Source organism: Henckelia pumila, chromosome 2 (genome assembly GCF_033568475.1).
Source record: "Henckelia pumila isolate YLH828 chromosome 2, ASM3356847v2, whole genome shotgun sequence".
In the NCBI taxonomy this organism is placed as follows: Eukaryota; Viridiplantae; Streptophyta; class Magnoliopsida; order Lamiales; family Gesneriaceae; genus Henckelia; species Henckelia pumila.
The window spans coordinates 26,835,057-26,858,780 of NC_133121.1; the positions used below are offsets into that span (position 1 = coordinate 26,835,057).

Consider the following 23,724-nt stretch of genomic DNA (forward strand, 5'->3'; position numbering starts at 1 on the left):
AACCGCGAATATTCGGAATCTCTCTGGTAGGGAGAATAAATTCTGATTTTTTTTTCGTTTTCAGGATTTCGTTCGAAAAACACAAAAAAATGCTTATTTATTTAAAAAATGCTATTTCAAAATTTATATTAAATATAAAATAAATATTCGACTTAAAGCATATAATATTAAAATATTTATGATAATGTTTCAAGTTTTTTCGCAAAAAGAACATCATACGATATCATATAATTATTAATAAAATATTATGATAAAAATTAATGGATAAATTTTAGTAAATAGATTGCCAGCATCTTTTATTCTAAATATTTGATCTAATTAGATAATTATAAATATGAATTAATTAAAATTTTAATTTAATTTTTAAAAAAATCACCAAAATAAAATATCATTTCGCGATTCTATTGTACGATCGTTCCAACAATAAAAAATTACGTAAATTAAGTCGACGGTTAATTGTTATATGTGTTGAAACACAATAATATGTTGCTCAATCTATTATTAAAATTATTAATAAAATATATTACAATATTATTTCAGAAGGGATCGAGAATCCCCTCGGCATAAAGTTTTATTCCCGATCTTCTCTCGATATTAATCTAGACGAGAAAAATTGCAAAAACTCGATTCGAGAAACCCGAATATTTAGGTCCCAAAATTTCAAAATTTTCTTTTATTTATTGTAAATTTAAAAAAACTTGAATTGAAAAGAAAAAAGAATAGACGAGTTGAACATGTAGAAATTGGAGGCAAAAAATTGTTTTTTTTTAAAATAAAATAAAATTTAAAAATTGAAAAGGAAAATTGTTTTATTCACGACCAATTTTGTTTTTTAGTTTTTTTTTTAAATAAAGAAGAAAAACAAAATTTTTGAGTTAAAGAATTAAAAAAAATTACAAAATTTGAAAAAGAAAAAAAAAAGAAAAGAAAACCAACCGAAAAAAAAAAGTAAAAAGCATGTGGGCTGATGCCGTTTCCTCCACAGCATCCCTTTCTATGGGATTCCCCCACAACAGGGGATCCAAATCCGCGCTTGCATGTTTCTTCGTTTTTTAGTACGTAACTTTGCATATTTTTCTTTTCTATTTTTGGTTTAAAAAAATTGTTACCAAAAAATCATCGTGTTTTCTTCCAAATGATTCCAGTTTCTTTTCAAAAATCCATGTCAACATTCATGTCCAATGATGCCCCGGCAAGACAGGGGAGCAGGGCCACATATGCCCCGGGGAACAGGGACATAAAGAGTCAGGGATTACAGGGTTGTATTAAAGCAAGGGTGGCGGAACTGTAAGTCGGGACAGCGATTAAGACTCTAGCCCGACTATTTTTGGGATGAGTAGTGATGTCCCGGTAAGCCAGGAGGCCCGGGCCACGAATGACCCGGAGTGGTAGGGCTGTATTAAGGTAGCCAGTAGCCTCAGGAGCCCGGAAAACCAGGTCTGCAGGACTTATATAATGCCCGTGCTTTAGGGGCATGATCCCCACGATTATCACCAACCCAAGCTTTTCGGGTTCATCGTACGTGACAGGCAAACATGGGCAACTACCACACCCACGATCCAGATCGTGGCCACTACCCTGGAATTGCGGAGTGACACTCTCACTCCAAGGCCTTTAAATATCTGGTCACAGATATTTATGTTCACCTAAATTTCAAAAGCACTATACTCATTTTCTCTAAAAAGCCCACTCTATTTCTAAGTCTAACTAAGCATCGGAGTGGCCCCGCCGGAACTTCCTCCGGCGTCCCACTAACGCGCTTTTTATCCCCTTCTTTGGTGTGCAGTTCATCTTGATTAAGGAATGACAGCTCATATATTACTTCCATTAGCCCGGTCACCACGTCAGGCCCACAACACTATCCTGATAGCCCGGGCCCTGTTTTACAACCATCATCATTGGTGCCGTCTGTGGGAAGCTTGTTCTATAGACGTAGATATGGCTTCTCATGATCAAACATTACCTGGAGACCATCAGCCAGGACGGAATATTACCATTCCCTTGGAGCAGTTAGAATCATTTGTCCAAGATGTGGTACGGAAGTCGTTGATAGCTGCAAAGCAGCCACAATCAAAGGACATAACAGTGGAGGAAGAAGGAAATCAGGGTAATCCAAACCCTATTGCCCAGGTTCAAGAAGGAGAAGAAGAAGAAAGCTCTTGGATGAACTCAATACAGCCGTCCATGGCAGATGAGTTGCATGAGCTCAGGAGGAAGGTACAGAAGTTGGAGGAGGGGGGTTCCCAAATGGCTTGCCCTATCAAAATTCCGGGTTGCCCTTTTTCACAGGAGGTGATAGAGGAACCCTTGCCACTAAATTACAAGTCGGCTAAAATCCGGGAATACGATGGGAGCACAGACCCAGAGGAGCACCTGGCTCGGTTTGAAAATGTAGCCATGTTACATTGCTATGGAGATAAGATCAAATGCAAAGTCTTCCTAACCACTTTGGTGGATTCTGCCCAAAGATGGTTTGAGAAGTTGGAGCCCCAGAGTGTTCAATCATTTGCAAAATTCAAGCAAGTGTTTTTGCAGCACTTCGGCAGTAGCAAGAGGTATAGGAAAACTGCTTATAGCCTTTTTGAAGCAAAGCAGTCAGGAGAGGAGTCTTTACGAACCTATATCAAAAGGTTTAACAAAATTACTTTGGAGGTCCCGACTTGTGCCCAGGAGACCAAGATCACGGCTTTCACCCAAGGTCTTCGGGAAGGGGAATTTTTCAAATCACTGGTGAAAAAAGCACCCCGGACCTTCGAAGATTTGCTGGCTCGGGCTGAAAAATACATTAACAAGGAGGAAGCTCAGAGGCAGAAAAAGGAGGTGGCCTGGCGGGAGGGAGGCCGGGAACAAGGAAGAAGCAGAGAGAACCATGATCCCATGGGGCGATTGTCCCGGTATGCTTCGTACCAAGGGACCCGAGATAAGGCTGTTCATATGTGTGAAGAAAGGGTGGACACGCAGACCCCTGTTTCTAAGGAGAAGCTCTGGAAGTACTGTGCACTTCATCAAGAGTGCACTCATGACACCAGTGAGTGTCGAACTCTGCAGCAAAGACACCAACTGCCTTATGTTAGAGATGGTAGGCCGGTCCCAAAAAAGCCCCGAAGCGTGCCTTGGTTTCGGGGGTCACAGACGTCGATTCCTCCCCGGGATGCCACCAGCTCTCGGGAAAAAGGAAAACAAGAAATGGATCATGAAAAAAAAGACAAAACATCTGGGGATGGGCCGGCCAAAGGTATCATTAACATGATATCGGGAGGATCTACGGATGGAGATTCCAACCGGGCTAGGAAGGCCTGGATTCGGAGGGAAAGCTTAGGGGTGGAGGAAGGAAGGCAGGGGGCGGGGCCAATCATCACATTTGGACCCCAAGACCTGGAGGGAGTAAACTTACCCCATAATGACGCTTTGCTTATACAAGCTCGGATCGCCAATTATGATGTTCGAAGGGTGTTCGTTGACTCGGGAAGCTCAGTGAATGTCCTTTTTCAAGAAGCATTCGAGCAGATGGATTTGCAGGGATATGAGTTGAGCCCGGTAAAAACCGCCTTGTATGGCTTTGCCGGGCACACTGTCCAACCCCAAGGGGAAATGTTGCTGCCTATCACCTTGGGATCAGGAGATGAGAAGAGGACGGTCATGACAAGATTCACATTAGTGGAAACACCTTCTTCCTATAATGTCATCTTGGGTAGGCCGGCTATGAACTCTTTCAAAGCCGTAGCTTCAGCTTACCATCAAAATATCAAGTTCCCAGTGGGAGATAAGGTCGGAGAAGTTCAAGGAGATCAGCCTTCCTCTCGAAAATGCTATGCCGAGACAGTGAAGATAGACTACAAGAGGGCAAAACAGAATGGAAAGGTAGGAGCCTTGGGGGGAAGAGAGTATGAAGAGGTAGAGATGGAGCCCGGGCAAACAGGGAAGTCTGTTAAAATAGCTCGGGATTTAGACGCATGGTTGATTGAAGCATTGAGAGGCTGCCTCATTCAGAATAAGGATGTGTTCGCCTGGGCTCAGGGTGATTTGGTGGGAGTTTCATCTCGGGTGGCAGAACACAAACTAAACATCAGCCCAGGTTCCCGACCTGTCATACAAAAGAAGAGGCATTTTGGGGCCGAGAAGGATAAGGTGATAGCGGAGCAGGTTCACGAGCTACTGCGGGCCGGGCACATCAAGGAAATACAATTTCCTACTTGGTTGTCCAACGTAGTGCTAGTACCAAAGGCCACGGGGAAGTGGAGAATGTGTGTGGATCTCCGGGATTTAAATAAATCCTGTCCCAAAGATTGTTACCCTCTGCCCCGAATTGACCAGTTGGTGGACTCCACATCCGGTTGTGAGTTGCTGAGCTTCATGGATGCATACCAGGGCTATCATCAAATTCCTTTAGCCCTGGAAGATCAAGACAAAGTCAGCTTCGTCACCTCGGGAGGTACTTTCTGCTACGTAGTGATGCCATTTGGTTTGAAAAATGCGGGAGCTACGTATCAGCAGATGATGGACAGAGTGTTCCGGGAACAGGTGGGCCGAAATGTGGAGGTATATGTGGATGATATATTGGTGAAGTCCAGGACCCGGGATAGTTTCTTACCCGACTTGGAGGAAACTTTTGCGACATTTCGGCGATATGGGATCAAATTGAACCCGGCTAAGTGTATGTTTGGGGTGAAAAGTGGCAAGTTTCTGGGGTTCATGGTCACTGAACGGGGGATAGAAGTCAACCCTGAAAAAGTGAAGCTGTTACGGGAAATGCCTTCACCAACATCTATTAAGGAGGTACAGCGATTAACCGGCCGGATTATAGCCCTGGCCCGGTTTATAGCTCGATCAGCTCATCGCAGCTATCATTTTTTCCAAGTGTTGCGTAAAGCCCAGAGGTTCGGCTGGACTGAGCAATGCGAGCAGGCCTTTCAGGAGTTGAAGGAGCATCTGGCTAGCTTGCCTATCTTGGTTAAGCCGGAACCAGGGGAACGATTGTGGATATATCTATCCACTACAGAAAAGGCGGTCAGCACTGTCTTGATAAAAGAGGAAAAGGGAGATTAGAGGCCTGTGTACTACGTCAGCCATGCTTTGAAGGGGGCGGAAGTTAGATATACGGAAATTGAGAAGATGGCCTTGGCTCTAGTAATAACGGCCCAGAAATTGAGACCTTATTTCTTGTCTCACCCGGTAACTGTTCTTACTAATAGCCTCCTGGGGCGTATTATGACTCATCCAGATGCCTCGGGAAGACTCGTGAAATGGTCGGTGGACTTAGGAGAATATGATATTGAGTACCAGCCACGTAAGGCCATCAAAACCCAGGCTTTATCGGATTTTTTGACAGAGGTGGCCGTTTTTGTCCGAGAGGAAGTATGGAGGGTTTTTGTAGATGGAGCAAGTGGTGCTGGAGGCAGTGGTGTGGGGATCATCCTGATCTCACCTGCCCAAGAGAAGATTGAGATAGCCGTGAAGCTAGACTTCCAGGCCTCCAATAACGAAGCTGAATACAAGGCTGTGATAGCGGGGATGCAACGAGCCCGGGATGTCGGGGTAAGTCATATCATAATTTATTCGGACTCTCAGTTGGTTGTTCAACAAGTAAACAAAACCTTCTGTACTCGAGAGGAGAAATTGATAAAATATTGTAAGATGATTGAAGAGCTCGGGGCCAGTTTCAACACTTGGAGTATAGAGAAGATACCCCGGGAAGAAAATATGGAAGCAGACGCCTTGGCTAAAAGAGCGGCCGCGGGAGAAGGTGATAGTAGAGAATCCCTTCTGCAAAGGGAAACGGTGGCTGCCATAGAAGCCTGGGAGCCGGTCCTCCAAGTAAACACATGGAAAGCCCCGATTGTCAAGTACCTAACTCAGGGGAACCTCCCGGAGGACAAAGGACAAGCCCGGATCATACGAAGACAGGCAGACAGGTTTGCTATCTTGGGAGGAAGCCTGTATAGGCGTTCCTACCAGGGCCCTTTGCTCAAATGTTTGGGGGAAGGAGAAACCGAATATGTCTTGCGGGAAGTGCAAGAGGGATGTTGTGGAAACCATGGAGGGTCTATGAGTCTGGTCCGAAGGGTGTTGCTGTCAGGATATTGGTGGCCAACTATGCAGGCAGACGCATCCAAGATTTCCCGGTCTTGTGAAGGATGTCAGAGGTTCGGAAATATACAACATAGCCCGGCAAGCAACTTGAATCCGATATGGGCATCCTGCCCCTTTGATCAATGGGGTCTGGACATAGTGGGACCTTTTCCACTAGCCCGGGCGCAGAAGAAATTCTTGTTGGTAGCTGTTGATTATTTTTCCAAGTGGGTGGAGGCAGAGCCTTTGGCGAAAATAACAGAGGCCGAGGTGATGAAGTTTTTATGGAAAAGCATAGTATGTCGATTTGGGCTACCAAGAAAGCTGGTCTCGGATAATGGCAGGCAATTTTAGGGCCAAAAATTGGCAGACTGGTGTGCCGAGATGGGCATTAAGCAGGTTTTCACCTCGGTCGCCTATCCTCAAGCTAATGGCCAAACAGAGGTAACCAATCGTACTATTGTTCGATCTTTACAGGCGCGATTGCATGGAATGGGGAAAGATTGGGTTGAAGAGATCCCGAGTGTGTTATGGGCCTATCGCACCACTCCACACACTGCAACACAAGAATCACCTTTTAGCCTGGTATATGGGTCGGAGGCTATTTTGCCTGTAGAGATCGGACAGCCTTCAGCTCGGATTTAAGCATATGAGAACACAGACGAAGGAGCCCGGGCACAAGAATTGGATCTCATTGAAGAACGAAGAGAGAAGGCGGCTCGTAGAATGGAGGCCTACAGAGCTCGGGTGATGAGAGCCTATAATCAAAAGGTCAGGCCTCGGGAATTCCAAGAGGGAGAATTTGTGTTGAAAAGAGTTAATCCAGCAGGGGAAGTAGGGAAGCTAGATGCCCGATGGGAGGGACCATATAAGCTTATCAGAAAAGTCGGTGCTAATACTTGGTACCTACAAGATGGCCAGGGACGCCCCCTCAAGCGACCATGGAATGCTTTACATTTGAAGAAGTATTTTGTGTAATGATTTGTATTTCATGTTTTATTAATGAAGGAGTTTTATCATAAAAGAAGGATTGACATTATATAAGCCCGGGAGGTTCCAGGCCCCGGCATCCATCATAAGCCCAAGGCATATATAAGCCCTTGGCATTATATAAACCCGGGAGGTTCCAGGCCCCGGAACCCATCATAAGCCCAAGGCATATATAAGCCCTTGGCATTATATAAGCCCGAGAGGTTCCAGGCCCCGGCACCCATCATAAGCCCAAGGCATATATAAGCCCTTGGCATTATATAAGCTCGGGAGGTTCCAGGCCCCGACACCCATCATAAGCCCAAGGCATATATAAGCCCTTGGCATTATATAAGCCCGGGAGGTTCCAGGCCCCGGCACCCATCATAAGCCCAAGGCATATATAAGCCCTTGGCATTATATAAACCCGGGAGGTTCCAGGCCCCGGCACCCATCATAAGCCCAAGACATATATAAGCCCTTTGCATTATATAAGCCCGGGAGGTTTCAGGCCCCGGCACCCATCATAAGCCCAAGGCATATATAAGCCCGGGAGGTTCCAGGCCCCGGCACCCATCATAAGCCCAAGGCATATATAAGCCCTTGGCATTATATAAGCCCGGGAGGTTCCAGGCCCCGGCACCCATCATAAGTCCAAGGCATATATAATCCCTTGGCATTACCTACTCTTTTATTTATATATATCAGGCATTCAATAATGAATAACAAAAATGGAGGAGTTACATTGACAACAGATTATGAGAGGAGGGGCTCCTACGGCCCAATTACAAATAATAATTCAAAGTGCGGGGTTATTAGAGGGACCGGCTTCTGCAGTTGTCTGACTCGGGGCAGCCTTCGCATTTTCAGCTCCTTGGGTGGCGGGGAGGGAGTCGATGGCCTTATCCAAGTCGGGAAAATCTATCTTGTCAAAAGACCATAGGCCAGCTTCCTCGAATTGATCTCGGCATTTGTAAAATCCGACCTGGAAAAAGGTGTACGATCTATCCACCACTGCCTCTTGAAACTCAGCAGAAGATAGGAACGTTGCTTTGAGCTCTTCCTCTGACTTCAGGCGAGTTTCCAGAGCTGACACTGCTTTCTCCGCTTTATCCCTCGCACTGGCCGCTTCAGCTTGAGCCTCTGCAGCTCGGTTTTCAGTCGCCCTCAACTCACCCGTAGTGGTGGCTAGAGCATCTCGAGCCTGCCCTAGATCAGCCTCAGAGCGGGCACGGTCTAGCTGAGCAGAGTGAAGACTTTGCTCGGCTGCCTCCAGGGCTGAACGGAGACTAGACGCCACTTGATCATGACTTTGTTGTGCCATCATCAAGTCTTGTTCCAGTTTTTTGATCAACTCCGCGGCAGCCCGAGATTTCTCAGCCTCTACGTGTGCCCGATCAGTCTCAATCCGGCCAAATTTGGTCGCATCTTCATAGCTGTCCACCAGCATATGCAGTCCCTGAAAGCAGAGGTGTTAGAAATAGGAAACAGAACACGTTCGAGACTAGGAGAAGTAAACTTACGGATATAACCCGGTTGGTGCCCTCGAAATACTTCACGGTCGGGTTTTGGTTATACAGGTGGAGCTGCTCCGCAGAAGTCAAGAGGTCCTTCAGCATCCGCACTCCCCGGCCAGAGGCCCCGGCTTGGAATATATTTTCCCTCGCACCGAAGGGACTAGATCCCTGGGCAGCCTGGTAAAAGGGGGTCAATGGGGGGAAAGAGGGAGAGAAAGGAGCCGCCTCTTCTGGGTCACTAAGAATGACCATTTCTGGCTCCTCTATGGCTTTCCTCTTCCGCGTCAAAGGGGAGGAGGGACCGGCAGCAGAAGGAGCCGGCTCATTCGTCCACCCTGCCTCCACAAATGGAACTGGCAAGGGTACGGCAGAAGGTGAAGGAGCGGCGACCTCGGGGGTGACAACTGCAGTGGCAGCCTCCTCACCTAGGGCTTGTTGAGCCCTGCGTTCCTCCGCTAGTTGAAGGACTCGGGCCTTTCTCGCTGCCTCTGCAGCCCTGGCTTCTTCCTTTTCCCGGGCAGCTGCCTTCTCGGCTGCCCGTTTCTGAGCAAAGGCCTGCTTCATCCGTCGAGATTTTTTCTTCTTAGGCGGGGCTGGGGATGCTGCGCAAAAATGATAAGAATCGGTACATTAGAAACAGCATGTAAGAGAAGCAAATACATGGTAACAGTAAAGCATACCAGGGACTGGGGCCGACTCATCATATTCATCAATAATTCGGTCAACCGGATCAGTTACCCGGGCACCCAGCCCGTAATCATTCAAACTTTTTTCCTCCAGGAGAGGGGCTGAAGGAAACTTCTGGTTTTCCACTAGCTCTTGGGTTCGGAGGTAGGGTTCCTCCAACTTATAATTTTTAGGGAGCTCGGGTTGAAGAGGAAGGGCCGTCAAGAATTGGGTAGGCCTGGTTCGGGCACCAAGAAGTTGAATATAAAAGAATCTTTCTTTCCATCCCTTCCACGAGGACGGGGTATCATCTAGAAATCGGGCATTCTGCCGGGCATTCAAAGAGAAAGCCATCTCCGTGAAACGACAGACATAATAGTAGTGAAAGATGAGAGGGGTGATGGCTAAGTTGTTCGCTTTGAAAAGAACATAAGTGGCAGCCATCATGCGGAAGGCATTGGGATGAAATTGGTTCAAAGGAACCTTGTAAAAAGAAGCAATTTTGTAATAAAAAGGGATGAATAGGGAAACGAAGCCCATTCCGGAGCTGTTCCCTGAAGAAGGTATAGAACCCCTCGGGTGGTTGGTCAGCCCGGCCTAGGGGCCCCGGAATGAGAATCGAGTACGCCAGATGAATGTTACCCATAAGCTTAAGTTCCTCTATGGATTCTGGGCGGAGGGTACTGGTAAAGTGGGAGAACCAGGGACCTTCGGGGTTTGGTTTGGGCAAAGGAAGGAGAGGCCCAGAGTCGGATATTTTAGCCTTACCCTTGTCCTTAGAAGGCCCGATTTTAGCCTTCTTCGGACGAGAGGAGGAGGGAGCTACTATGGATTGGACATGGGAGGTGACAGGCGGGGGAGAATCGTGGCGTAAGGCCTCGGATTCTATATCAGAAGAGCCACGAACGTGGCCACCGGAAGTTGAAGATGTGGAATTCGACATGTTCAAAGGACAAGGAAACTTTAAGGTAAGATAGACAGAAAACTTACATAAGAAAGCAAGCTTGCTACGCGGAGTCGCCGGAGCCGGAGAAGTTTAGTAGCAGGGTGGGAATACGTGAATAGGGAAGGTAAAGAAAAAGTGAAGGAAGGGGGTTTTGTTTTTATAGGCGAAGAGCTTTAATGCTGGCCGTAGATGAAAAGATGATCGAAGGATAAGGATGATCTTGGGAAGTTGAACCGGGCAGCGTAATGATGACGCGGGCAGTCGAAAGGACAGATAACGTCTTCTGACACCTGCCCGTCTTTTCAAAATTCTAGGGTTAACGTCAGCCCTAGAATTTTTGGACATTACTGGACGATACACCCACAAGGCCGGGGTAGCAAGTCTTTGAACAGCCAGGGGCAAGACTGTAAGTCAGGACAACGAGTAAGACTCTAGCCCGACTATTTTTGGGTTGAGTAGTGATGCCCCGGCAAGACAGGGGAGCAGAGCCACATATGCCCCGGGGAACAGGGACATAAAGAGTCAGGGATTACAGGGTTGTATTAAAGCAAGGGTGGCGGAACTGTAAGTCGGGACAGCGATTAAGACTCTAGCCCGACTATTTTTGGGATGAGTAGTGATGTCCCGGTAAGCCAGGAGGCCCGGGCCACGAATGACCCGGAGTGGTAGGGCTGTATTAAGGTAGCCCAGTAGCCTCAGGAGCCCGGAAAACCAGGTCTGCAGGACTTATATAATGCCCGTGTTTTAGGGGCATGATCCCCACGATTATCACCAACCCAAGCTTTCCGGGTTCATCGTACGTGACAGGCAAACATGAGCAACTACCACACCCACGATCCAGATCGTGGCCACTACCCTGGAATTGCGGAGTGACACTCTCACTCCAAGACCTTTAAATATCTGGTCACAGATATTTGTAGAGGTATGTTCACCTAAGTTTCAAAAGCACTATACTCATTTTCTCTAAAAAGCCCACTCTATTTCTAAGTCTAACTTAAGCATCGGAGTGGCCCCGCCGGAACTTCCTCCGGCGTCCCACTAACGCGCTTTTTATCCCCTTCTTTGGTGTGCAGTTCATCTTGATTAAGGAAGGACAGCTCATATATTACTTCCATTAGCCCGGTCACCACGTCAGGCCCACAACACTATCCTGATAGCCCGGGCCCTGGTTTTACAACCATCATCATCCAACATAATCAATTTTTGGCAAACACCATAGACCCCGGTAAGAAAAAGGACCACTACTTGTGAAAACACATTCAAGTTGCAAAATTAAAGTACAAATTCGCCTCTAATAGACCAAAGATAAAAATAAAAAAAAGTGCAAGTTACGAGATAAAAATTGCAACTTCATCGTGAAGATCATAAAAAATGAAAAAAAAAAAAAATTAAGTCATATGACTAAAAATGCAAATTCACTTAACAAAACAAAAAAATAAAAAATGTGTAAATTACATGACAAGAAATATAATTTTCCCAAAAAATATTGACACTCAATATCAGAGTTTTCAAAATCAGACCGTACCGATCGATTCGACCGAAAACCGATCACTAGCTAGTCTGGTCCGAAATATTTCCAAAAACCGTTTTAACGGTTGAACCTCTCAAAACCGATCACAACCGGTCGAACCGACCCCAAGAACCGGCCAAAAACCCGGTTCAACCGGTTTTCGAATTTTTTTTATTTTTTTTAAAATTAGTTTTTTTAATTTAAAACTTTAATTTAATATTTTATTATATATAATAAATGATTACCTATTTGTGTAATTTGTACATCATTAAAAATATTATTTTAATATTATTAAAAATTTTTTAATTAATTTATTTACTTTTAAAAATATATATAACTATAATTAATATTTTGAATATATTTATATCGTTAGTTATTTTTCAAATTAGGATAAATATATTTTTTTGTCTATTTATATACATCTTTTACGTTTTAAAATTTAAAATATATTATTAATTATATTATATTATATAAATGGTTTTCTGGCCTGACCGTCTGGTTAAAACGATCCAACCAATTGAACCGTTTTCTCAAGATAGACCGATTCGATCATTGGTCCGGTTATGAAAATATTGCTCAATATTACTGTAATACGGATACAGGATGCTTCTTTTTCTGCCAGTGTGTAGTGGCAGTGTAACTTTTGTATGCTAATCAATGGAACCAGATCTCGTGCCAAAAATCATATATTCCCCGATAAGTATTAAATGAAATGGAACTAGTACATGATCTTTATATCCCTCAGTCGGCATTTACCTTCAAGATTAATCACCAGCAATCCGTTATCCAGGTTGTAAGTGAATTCTTCTTGCTTGCTGTCAACAGTGCATTGACTCGGTTTCTCGTTAGAATAAACACCGAAGCGCCCACAACCCCGTGCTTCAATACTCACAATAGGCTTCGAAGGTTCTGGGATGAAACTCATACTTTCGTTTGCACCTCCGGAGTTGTACATGTCAATCAATCCAAGTGGAGCGAAGTGAAGAGTTTCACTGAAAACCTGCTCCGACATCACTAATAAGGGCGACAGGCAACAATCAAACGCGACATAATTCTGTTTGTATGATAGCGTTTTACTTACCCTTATCGGGGAGATCGTAAATACTTCACACTCGAGTGTGCCTAGTGACACTTCAACTCTATCTTCTTTAGGCAATCTAGTAAGAGATCCTACAATGCAATAAAGTTTGTAATTTGAAGTATGGGCTTGCCATTGGATTAGATGCATGCAATAATAAGATTATCTGAGAACAATTACCAAGCTATCTCCAGTGTGACAGCCTATGGGCTATGTGGCCTATCACCCTTCACATTTAAGTTTCATAAGATTTTAAAAAATTTGAGTTGCACCATCATTTCTGATTATAAATTTAGGTACAGCGACGGACACTATCATGCAACAAGTAATAGTTACCTGTACGAAAATCAAACACAGCACAGTCTCCACAGCAATTTTCATCAGTATCTTCATAAAGATAATCAATATCCAGAGGGGACACATGGCCTGAAAGATTTAGAGATTTAGCTGATGTGATGGGGTTGTATTCCGGTCCACCTTTTAGCGACCAATTTCCAGCTCCTTGGCAATTAAAAACACCAACTACACCAGATAACTTATTCAAGTTCCATATCTTCATTAGACTGCCCATGTCAGTGTAATTACGTCAGTCTACATATTCAAACACAAAACTGAAATTTTCTATTTTTTACCTTTTACCGTCCATGACTGTGTCTACAAACAAGCAATCTCGTGTCGGTCGTCCAGTATACCTTGCCCTTAATATCGAGCCGTCTGGCAATACCAGCTTCTTAAGTATTTTAAAGTTGTGCCTTCCTGGTTTGTCACTACAATGGTGAAAAAAATTCTTATTATATGAATTTCTTATACATAATAAGAAACGAAATTTTCATACCAGAGAAAAAGGATTACAATACTGGCACACCAAGCTCTATGTTTGAAAGTATAACTCACCTTACATAGACTGGACATCCACCTAACGCTCTAGCCGCACCATGAAACTCAGCTGCGTAATGTTCGCTCTAAAACGACGCAATAGAAAAAATGATAATAGATTACAAATCATACACATAGCCACTCCCAGAATATCAAATGCAGGGGGAGGGGCGGAGTAATAGTGTAATACCAAGCTGCTAAGTCCGATCCTGGTTATATTAGCTTAAAAGTTTGTGGAAAAATAGTTCTCTGTTGGTTCCTGAATGAATTTACACCTTTTACAAGATCTTGGCTTTGTTGCAACCTTCTGGCCAAAAAACATATCCATGCAATCAAAATTGTTTTGCAGTAAAATCATATGTACCTGGAACATGTCCCAATCTGGAACCATGATCTCTCCGAGAAGAAGGCTGTTGAACGCTACAGAAGCCACATGTACTGTTTGAAAAGTCGGTTCTCGGGGCATGAAATCTTCTGATGCTCTTGCCGTTGCGCTTCTCCATGAACTTAAAGTTCGCTATGAATAAAAAGACTAAGCTCCAAAAGTTATACAAATTGCCTACAAAATTATGGAAGAGAGGTAAAACCTGTAAATAGAGTCAGTGTTCAGACTCATGCAGCAAATTAAGTTATTTTCTTTAAAATTTCTAGCAACTGACTCCTCCAAGGCTTGTTGGTATTGTCTGGTGAGGGAGACTCGTCCACCGAATCCTGTGCCTAGTGTCTCAACGAGATTCTGCACATCTACTTTTACTCCATCGATGCCACAACTTGACAAGTAACAATGGAAATCATTAAAAAAGTCATAAATTTTGTAAGGATCTATGAGCCCAACACCATATTTTTCCAAACTGTCCATGGCAATATCTCGAAAGTTTCCAACATTTCCAGGAGATTGGATCGGATACATCAATTTGGGATTGTACTTCTTCATTTTTTCTGAAGAAGGAAGGACGCCTCCCCAGTAACCAACGAGAGCATGCCAAACGTATACAAATCTAGACCAGATATTGGCTTGTTATTAGCATTTGTGCCATAATTACTGATACTTCGAGCTCAAAATAAGAAATTTTAGCACAGCCGCTTACTTCAAACCATATTTTTCTTTGAAGCATTTGACCATGTCATACAGATTATTGCATGAAATATCCACCGCCATGCTCATAAACTTGGAGCTTTCCCTGAAATCAACTAGTCTGCTGGCAAATCTGCAAATCACCAAATTATATCACATAATCAGGGTTAATGGCATCCGATCACCTGTGAAAATCCTAATTGTCATAAAACCCCTATAAAATTTTAATAGGCTAATATGTCCTTGAGCTTTTAAAAATTTTGCTCACAGCACCCCAGCGACCCATGTTGTAGATGCACGCCCTAAAGTGAAGATATTTATGGTATTTTGGTGTTTTTTGCACGTGATTTGACTCTATTGCCTTTTTTTTTAGAATAAATCAAATAAATGTAATGTATTTAGGGAAACAACTTACAAAATATGGACCAAATCCAATACAAAGTAAACAAAATCATTTTTAAAAAAATAAATTAATTAATTAAATGGGGGAAGATTTATGTAGTACATGTGCATGAATATTTAATTCTTAAACAGAGTTTATGACAAATATTCCTGTTAATTATAGACCAACCAAAAAAATCAAATATGAGGAATAATTTAAAATATTTTGAGACACAAATTTTAGATTTTTGAAAATTTATATATATAACATTAAAATATTTTTTTGCCCTTATAATATTTTGTATGCATTAGTACTATTAATAATACTCCACTGTGCCTAATTAATTTATTATGGACAATATGTTCTTTATAATATCACTTCTTATATAATAAATTTTAGCTTACCTAAAAAACTCAAATACAAACTTTTATTTGTTAGCAACTGAAGTTTAAAAAATTATAACAATCTCTTATATTATTATATATAAATAAATAAAAAATATTTTATTTTGACATCAAAATTTAGTATTATTTATATTGTATCGTAAGTTTTAGTATAGGAATACAAAGTATTCGTCAATTTTTTTTCACAAAAATATAAAAAAATATTGGGATGTAAAATTTTTTGATTTACCAATACGACTAAAGTTTGGGGAAAAAATAAAATATTTTTAATATTAAAAGTAACATTATTATGTTATTTTTTTATATTTTTTAAAAAAGTTAGAATATATCCTCTAGCAATTAATGACAATTTTTATAATATAAAATTTTTATGTAAACTCTACATATAATATATATAGGATTACACTGCTAAAAACTAAATATTAAAGCTAATTTTCATTTATTTTCTTTTTTTTATTTTGAAGAATGTTAATATACAACTATATTTATAACTATGATAAATAATATTTCACTTTTAAAAAACAATTTAGTGAGTAGGTATATCTCTTTTTTAAGATGATATGATTAATTAGAAAATTAGTTTTTTAACTTAAAAAAAAGATATGCAATAAAAAAAATTTAGAAGTTAAAAGAAAGCATAACTTGTTTTTTTTTTTTGAAGGAAAAGCATAACTTGTTTTGAAAAGTTGAAAATAAAATATAAATTAAGATGAAAATAGAACTAACGATAAATATTTGTTTCGATAATTTTTTTAATATTAACGATATTTATATATTATATTATAATTTTTTGCGTAAATAATATTTAGGATAATTAATTTAGAAATTGAAACTATTATTTACTAAATATAAATTAATCAATGAAAGGGTAACATATCAATTTTTAAGACAAAGTTAAATATTGATACAATATACGTATTAGAGCTGGGAAAGTTTTAACAGGTCTTTATTTTATATATGCTGTATTTAGTATTTGCATTTTATTTTTAATAATGTAATGGAAATTTGGACAACTAAGGTTCCATTTAGACTTGTACTCATATAACGTTTTTATGAAAATATTTTTAAAATTTTTTATAAAATGTTTTTAAAGTTGTTTTAAGAATAAATATGTGTTTAGACAACTATTTTATAAAAACATTATAACATCACAAAATTAATGTTGTTCATCTTTGTCTTCCATAGTTACATTATAAGAATATTTAAAAACACATTTCAAGTATTTTTTAAAAACTATACTTAGATAACACTTTTTAAAAAATATTTTCAAAAATATTTTACAAAAGTTTTATCCAAACATATACTTTAAGTTTTTTACTTATAAAACACCAAAAACGTTTTAAAAGTATATGTCCAAACGGAACATAAGTGATGATAAATCATTAAACATTGATAAAGGTGATACACTCAAAGTTGTCATCAATATTGATCCGTGGAATGGCGAGTCTGAACTCTCAAGTGTTGTAATTTTTTGAATAATGAAGATCAAATAAAGAATTAAGGATATATTTTTCGAAAAAATGCATCCAAACATATTCTAAAAAAGAAAAAGAATAATTTATTCTCAAAAAAGGGTTGTAACTGTAATTGAGTCAAATCATGTGCAAAAAAATCAAAATACGATAAATACTTGCATCACAGCGCATGCAATTACAATACTGGCAAGAGGGGTGCTCCGAGCAAAAATTTTAAAAGGTCAAGGACAAATTAGTCTATTAATTTTTATTGGGGGTTTTATGACAATCAGCATTTTCGCAGTGGGTACGGATGCTATTAGCCCCACATAATCATAAGGGTACAATCATATGCGCTACCTACATAGCATCAAGATCCAAAAAAGAAGCTTGTCTACTGTTTAAATAGGCTGATCATGCTACGGTTTAGGCGGTTTTTTCGCAAAATTCAAATTGAGCCGCCATGTACAGTTCTGTTTGAAATAATTATCTTTTATGTAAAATCAGTTTTTCAATAAAGCAAGAACCACCACCATTGAGTTATCAGTAAAATATAACCAAAAATATATATATATATTCAAATAAAAATAGTAAATAAAATGCCATTTAAATAGAAAAAACAGTCAAATTATATAAAAAAGTTCTATAATTAATTTTTAAATCTTCAAAATTTTTTACTAAATAAATATGTATTTTTAGGCGTTATTATTATCATTTTTATTAGATATACTAGTGTCTAATGAAAACCAAACTTTTGATTTTAAAATAAAATTATGTAGGGACCATATATGATTGTATAGTTTTTTATGGATGTTTTTTTCTATTTGACTAGAGTAAATATTTACATGTATCATTGAATAATTTTTTTACATTGTAGAAGAAAAGTGAAAATTAGGACTAGTGATAGGTACATAATTGAAATTTTACAGATTCAAATTAGAAAACAATCTCTCAACCCTAAAGTTGGAGCCTATTGCACCATAAAAAAAGTGAAAATCTTCTACTTAAAAAATTGTGTAAAATTATGTCAAAATTAAATTAAGTTTTTTTTATTACTTGCTTTAGGTTAAATAAAAATCAAGTGATATACAACTATATCACTAATAATAAAAAATAATTACTTTATTATGCAGCACGGTTAGTGCAGCTTTCTATTCAAATTACCACCGCATGGCTCTAGCTGTCAGATGGACCAACTTATGGTTGGGCGGGCCGACCCATCAAAAACCCACCAATTGGCGGGTCGAGGGTGGGCCGACACACCATCCCGACAAGCTTAGGGGGCCAACCCGTGAGTTGACTCACTACAAATAAAAATTAATAAATAAAAAAATCATTAAATTAATTATAAATTTTATTTCATAAATAAATATTAATAGACACATATTAATAAAAATTTTAATCATTGATTCACACGTATAAACTTTATATAAATTAATTAATACAAAAAAAATTCACAACTTTAATTAAAAAACATACATATATCACCATAAAGTTTTAAAAACAAAACTTAAATTTTTTTCTCAAGGCCCACAGGCCAACCCAAGCCCGGCTTAGGTTGGCCCGCCTTTAGTTGGGTGTGTGTAGGGCGGCCGACCCGGCGGAAGCAACCCAAATTGACGGCTGTGAGTCCGCACCATATTACATTGTACGGGGTGAATTTTTTTTCCCAATAGGGGTTTTCTTTAATATAATGAAAATGGCAGTGTGGTGCTGTTCGCTTCAGTCAGTTTTTAAAATAATTTGATCAGCCCCAAGACGGTTATAACTTTTGTTAAATCCTTTTTTTTAACTATCCACGATTCGAAAATAAGAACTTACTGTGTTCCTGAAGCCAAAGGCTCTCCGTCGTTCTCAAACTCGTTTAATGTATCTTGCCATCCATCATCAATTATCAAAAATTTGGGTGGGCAACCTCCCTCACTAAAACTGTTTGAGCCACAAAGATTTATTGCATATAAGGGGATGAACAAGGTAATACTTTTCATGAGACATTTAAATCTGAAAGTTTCGGTGTACCTCTCGAGCCCTTGTTTAATGCCCAGTGGATTGACATCTTTATAGAAAGCATCCCAAGTGCACCAACCAAACCAATCTAAATGTGCGGGTTTCTAACAATAAAAAAGCACGAGAATAGATACAAAACAAGATTTTAAGTGATCAGAAATCTGGTCAATTTTATTATTTGTACCTTCTTATGCTTAATATGAGTGAAGGTACCTTTGCGCCCCTCCAATATCCTGCACATGAAGCCATGAGATGATAAGTGAACATGAAGCAGTAACTAACAATCATATTAAATGCTGAAATGAATGACAATGGATTCGGTTAGATACTTGATGGAATCCTTGATGAGCTCAAAAGGGTTATCCCCTGAATTTATAAAGACAGCTTCTGATACATTGATGGTTTCGGTCCAAGCATCTCCTGAATAACAAGACACTACAAATTTCAAAACATAAACTGAAAAGTAGAAAACACTGAGTTATAAAATTTGCAAGCTCCATGAGAAATCAAATTATAAAATATGAATCAGAATTGACAATATTAAAAATTAGTGACACACCTTCTATATGATTCATTGTTAGCAAAGTTTTGTCTCATAATCGTCCCAATATTACTTCACTTATCTAAACAAGCGACCACAATATTCAAAACTAAGCAAGATTAATATAGTTTTAGTCATAGGGGTATAGCACGGTGGTCCATGGATGTAGACACTCGTGAACAATGTTGTAAATGGTGGGAGGCGGTGGTGGGGCGGTCAGTGACCGCCTACCGCCTCGGCCGCCTAGGCGGTTAAATTTTTTTAGCAATATTTTATTGGTAATTATATATAATCATGCAATGTAATTATAAATAGTCATAATTTTGTATGTAACATATGTACTTAAACAATGTTGATGCATAAAGAAGTTTTATACAATATAATACAATCTAAACAAAGTGCAAATAATTATATAAATGCAAACGAACAAGATAATTAAGGTAGTGGCTGATGGCGGCAGCGGACGGCTGGAGGCAGTTTGAGGTAGGTGGTGGCTGATGGTGGAGGACACTTGAAACCAAAAGTAAATACAAAAGAGAGTGAGATGTATTTTTATTATATCCAAAGTTTTTTAAATTGATTGAGTTTGACTGGTTTTTAAAATTATTACACTTAGATAGTTGACTGGGATTTTAAAATCATTCACTGCCTCGCCCGCCTCCGCCGCCTCGACCGCCTACTGAGACCGCTTTAGACAAAGGCGGGGCGGGTCGAGGGCCACCTAGCCGACCGCCTCGACCGCCATTTAGAACACTGCCCGTGAATCATGATTGATTACATAAATCCTAAATTATATTTTTGGTTCGTTATATTGTACTAATTCAAAATCCCACGAGCTTCAAAAAGGATAGTGTAAACGTAAACACTTGGAAATTATTTGAGCTTCAAAGGTTTCGAAATGGGCCAATGCGGCTACTTTACCACTTTCAACACAGAACTGGAGCTCATTTGCTGATGTCCCTTGCAGAGTTGAACGAAATTGTCCTTCCAATACTGGCAGAAACAACACGTAGAAACTATTTCTAACCAATCGTCTGGATGAATTACCACCAGAGACAGCAGGCTCTTCTGTCACTTCCAAAAGCAGCATTTGAGTTTCAATGGGGACATCACTTCCTGAACTTCCGAACCGAGGTATCATCCACCAAATTTTGTGTCTGAAGAGACACAAAAACTTGTATTCTCTGCAACATTTATGTGGCTGGCATCAATAGAAATCAAACATAGACTTTCACAAAACCGACAAAGCAGAACAAAGTGAATCACACGTTCATAGTCAAGAAGCCTGGATTATTAATAAAAGAAACACAAACTACTCAAAATTTGACTCAAGTTTCACTACACGCAGCTTACTTCTCATATAAACAAACTAATATTCTTCACAACATCAAGACTATAATTAATACGCAGGTACTCTGTTTTTTCTGGAACGAATTAGTATACTTAACAACGTCTGATACCCAGAGAGATGACACGCAGAATAGGCACAAATGACTGTCAAAGAAAGAAAAATATTTTCTTGCCAAAATCCGAGCTACCTCGGACAATTAACACAGAGGCCAAGGTAAAATAAACAAGAGATTGTGATATATGCTCCCCAGACACACAAATAATCCGAGCTACCTCGGACAATTAACACAGAGGCCAAGGTAAAATAAACAAGAGATTGTGATATATGCTCCCCAGACACACAAATATTTTTTAAACATGTAATAAACCTGAAAACTAGGAACCATAAACCGAATCAAACAAGGAAACTACCAAAGAGCAAGAAATCATAAATTTTTCATACACATTAAAAGAACTCAAAACAGAACTTACTGAAGAATTCCAATAGGAAAAACATGACGCGAGCTGGGCATACTAGAACTGGCACCAAGATACACAGCAGAAGTTGATGAAGTAGAAGAAGATAACTCATCAGTCACCGGATAAACGGCGACATTCGAGGGAACGCCCTTCAACAGGACCTTCCCATTTACTATCAGAGAACCTTCCTTTATGCGTGGCAGCGCCTTCACCTTCATTGGAGCCTCACCCTTTAAGGGTTCACTCATGGTCTCAGAAGAAGTAGCGTCCCTTTTGAAATCCCGGTTGCCATTTGCTCCACATGATGAAAATTTGGGAGCAGAAAACCTAAGTCTATAAATTGGGTTTCTTGAAATTGTGGGTTTGAAATGACGAGCCGAACTAAGAATAGAAAAACACACAGATGGAGAACTTAAGGTCTGTGATCTTAACAAACGCTTGCAGAGAGATCTGGTTCCGCCGCCATGAATGGCGGGATGTGCCATTGGAGGAGTATCGATATCGAGAGTTAGGCGTCGGCCTTTGACACGTTGAGGTGGAAAACATATGAACCAGGCGACCATGTTCCAGAACTCATCCGATCCTTCCAGTTCCAGACCTGGCCAAGAATAGGGTCTAATCCGGACCCGTCCGTGTTCAATGGGTTTGACCCGAAACCGTGATCGAACAGATCATTGAGTCTGTTTACGAATTACGGATTCGACCAATGAGTAAACCTTTTTAAAATTAAATTAATATATTTATATATAATGAAATATGAGTGAATGTGTTGGGATTGGTTGTGTCTAAAGGTTAATAAACACTTTAAAAATATTTGCTTTAAAAATTACCAACTCATGCGACCAGTCGAGTAGGTATTAACCAACTTGACCAAAAATAACAACACCTAAAAACTATCAAAAAACTTAGTAATGCATAAATAATTTGAATGTTTTTAGTGACTCTTTTTATACTCTATTCAATGATGAATTCAACAAGATAACTAAATATGAGATAAGGAACAGAAAATATATGCAAGTTCGAAGGAAAATTCCTTCTACGTCTCCACTACTTTCACTTAAGAAGGAATGCAATAGAAGACTTTGGTTTATACATTTTTGCATACAGCCCACTCCTATTTCAGGACTTATGCACCGCCTAAAAAACAACTCCTAGTAAACTCAATGATAAAACTTCAAATCCTATCAATACGCCACAAAATAATATACAAAGGTGTTTGAATCTTTCAATCCAAACGAGCAAACTCTTCTTCGAAGGCTCTTTCACTTGAATCGGTCTCAGAAGACCTTGAAAACCTTGAGTGATCCTTGATGATCAGATGTATATCTCTTAGGGTGGTTTGAGCATATGAGGATAGAACTTTGAGTGTGCTTAAGTGATCACTAAGATTTTTGAGAGATCGGATAGATAAACTCTTATTTAGAATGTTAGTGTGTTGGCTTCTCTCATTGTAGCATCCTCTATATATGGAGTATGTTGCAACATTCCTCTTTAACGTTCGAAATTAGGGACATTAACTGCCTCATAAATGCAAGAGTAGAGACGTCGTTGTCTTCCTTGATAGATAGTACACTTCAATTAATGCGCGATTTGGACTGCATCGAAATAACGAAACAAAGGTTGTAGATAGTTTTGCGTATACTCTGGGCATTGCACAATTCGGGTAAAATTCCGACTTCTTGATTCTTGATGTTGTGCATAGCTTATCAACCAAATTGTTTATGATAAACTTCTGAATTCTTTTGAAGTATGTGAAACTTGTATCAGAAGATATTCTCTCGACCGTTATGCAAGATCTCTTATATCGTAAGCGGTCGAGGAAAGCAATCCGGGCGAGGTAGATATCCGAGTGAGGCAATCATCCGAGCGAGGCAGATACTCATCTTGACCGGGCGAGACATCTTGAACTTCTTGATTCTTGAGTACCTGTTATTCAAGTAAACAACAGCTGATCTATAACAATGATATATTGTTTGTTATCACCAAAACTAAGATGTATCCGATCTAGAGATCGGACTATCCGATGAGATGGCGCGACATGTGTTGATAAGATTGTGACATGTGTCGGATCATGTAGATCGGACCGTCCGATCCAGGGAATGTAGCGTCCGATCTGATGCCTATAAATAGGGGTCCGAATTTCTCATTTTGAAATGCAATGTATCATCTCCTTGGCCCATGTTAACTCGATTTTAAGAGCTTTTGGGTACTCTTATTTTAAGAGTTGGAGTAGGTAGTAGTTTTTATATAACGGACAGTGTTCGTAGTAGCAACCAGGTGGCGGAGCTTTGGCGAGGTGTCTAGGGGTCATAGCTAGGATGCGCCCAGGCTCTGGGGCATGCGACATCAGCGGGCAGACGACGGACGAAGGTATGGTTCTGGCTCATTATAGGAAATAGTGAGTATGCTATAGTTTAATTA

The 23,724-nt window shown here is 40.0% G+C and overlaps 3 protein-coding genes across 4 annotated transcripts; 2 read left to right on the forward strand and 1 right to left on the reverse strand.

Annotated features, from left to right (window-relative positions):
* Positions 1–1,938: 1,938 nt before the first annotated feature.
* Positions 1,939–5,046, forward strand: LOC140877417 (uncharacterized). Its single transcript, XM_073280952.1, has one exon. It carries the CDS (start codon positions 1,939–1,941, stop codon positions 5,044–5,046), a length of 3,108 nt encoding a protein of 1,035 aa, XP_073137053.1.
* A 66-nt stretch (positions 5,047–5,112) lies between these two features.
* Positions 5,113–6,423, forward strand: LOC140877418 (uncharacterized). Its single transcript, XM_073280953.1, has one exon. It carries the CDS (start codon positions 5,113–5,115, stop codon positions 6,421–6,423), a length of 1,311 nt encoding a protein of 436 aa, XP_073137054.1.
* Positions 6,424–12,238: 5,815 nt separating this feature from the next.
* Positions 12,239–21,922, reverse strand: LOC140885502 (probable galactinol--sucrose galactosyltransferase 2). Of its 2 annotated transcripts, none has more exons than XM_073292485.1 (14): positions 21,316–21,922; positions 20,416–20,678; positions 19,283–19,388; positions 19,138–19,186; positions 18,966–19,057; positions 18,768–18,875; positions 14,720–14,839; positions 14,219–14,629; positions 13,996–14,137; positions 13,650–13,717; positions 13,388–13,522; positions 13,092–13,318; positions 12,759–12,847; positions 12,239–12,677 (listed from the first exon to the last, which is right to left on the reverse strand). In XM_073292485.1, exons 1-14 carry the CDS (start codon positions 21,864–21,866, stop codon positions 12,396–12,398), a joined length of 2,643 nt encoding a protein of 880 aa, XP_073148586.1. In that variant the 5' UTR covers positions 21,867–21,922; the 3' UTR covers positions 12,239–12,395. The 2 variants fall into 2 exon arrangements, with proteins under 2 accessions (XP_073148586.1, XP_073148587.1); XM_073292486.1 differs by having other exon boundaries at positions 19,283–19,373; positions 21,316–21,920.
* Between the last annotated feature and the right edge of the window lie 1,802 nt (positions 21,923–23,724).

Bases quoted from the DNA above. Each gene is read 5' to 3' on its own strand.
- LOC140877417 (XM_073280952.1), top strand. From the start codon at position 1,939: ATGGCTTCTCATGATCAAACATTACCTGGAGACCATCAGCCAGGACGG.
- LOC140877418 (XM_073280953.1), top strand. From the start codon at position 5,113: ATGGCCTTGGCTCTAGTAATAACGGCCCAGAAATTGAGACCTTATTTC.
- LOC140885502 (XM_073292485.1), bottom strand. From the start codon at position 21,866: ATGGTCGCCTGGTTCATATGTTTTCCACCTCAACGTGTCAAAGGCCGA. The intron at 14,138-14,218 runs GTTTTACCTCTC...GCGAACTTTAAG, and splicing joins AACACTGACTCTATTTACAG to TTCATGGAGAAGCGCAACGG. The intron at 12,678-12,758 runs GTAAGTAAAACG...ATGTCGGAGCAG, and splicing joins TTACGATCTCCCCGATAAGG to GTTTTCAGTGAAACTCTTCA.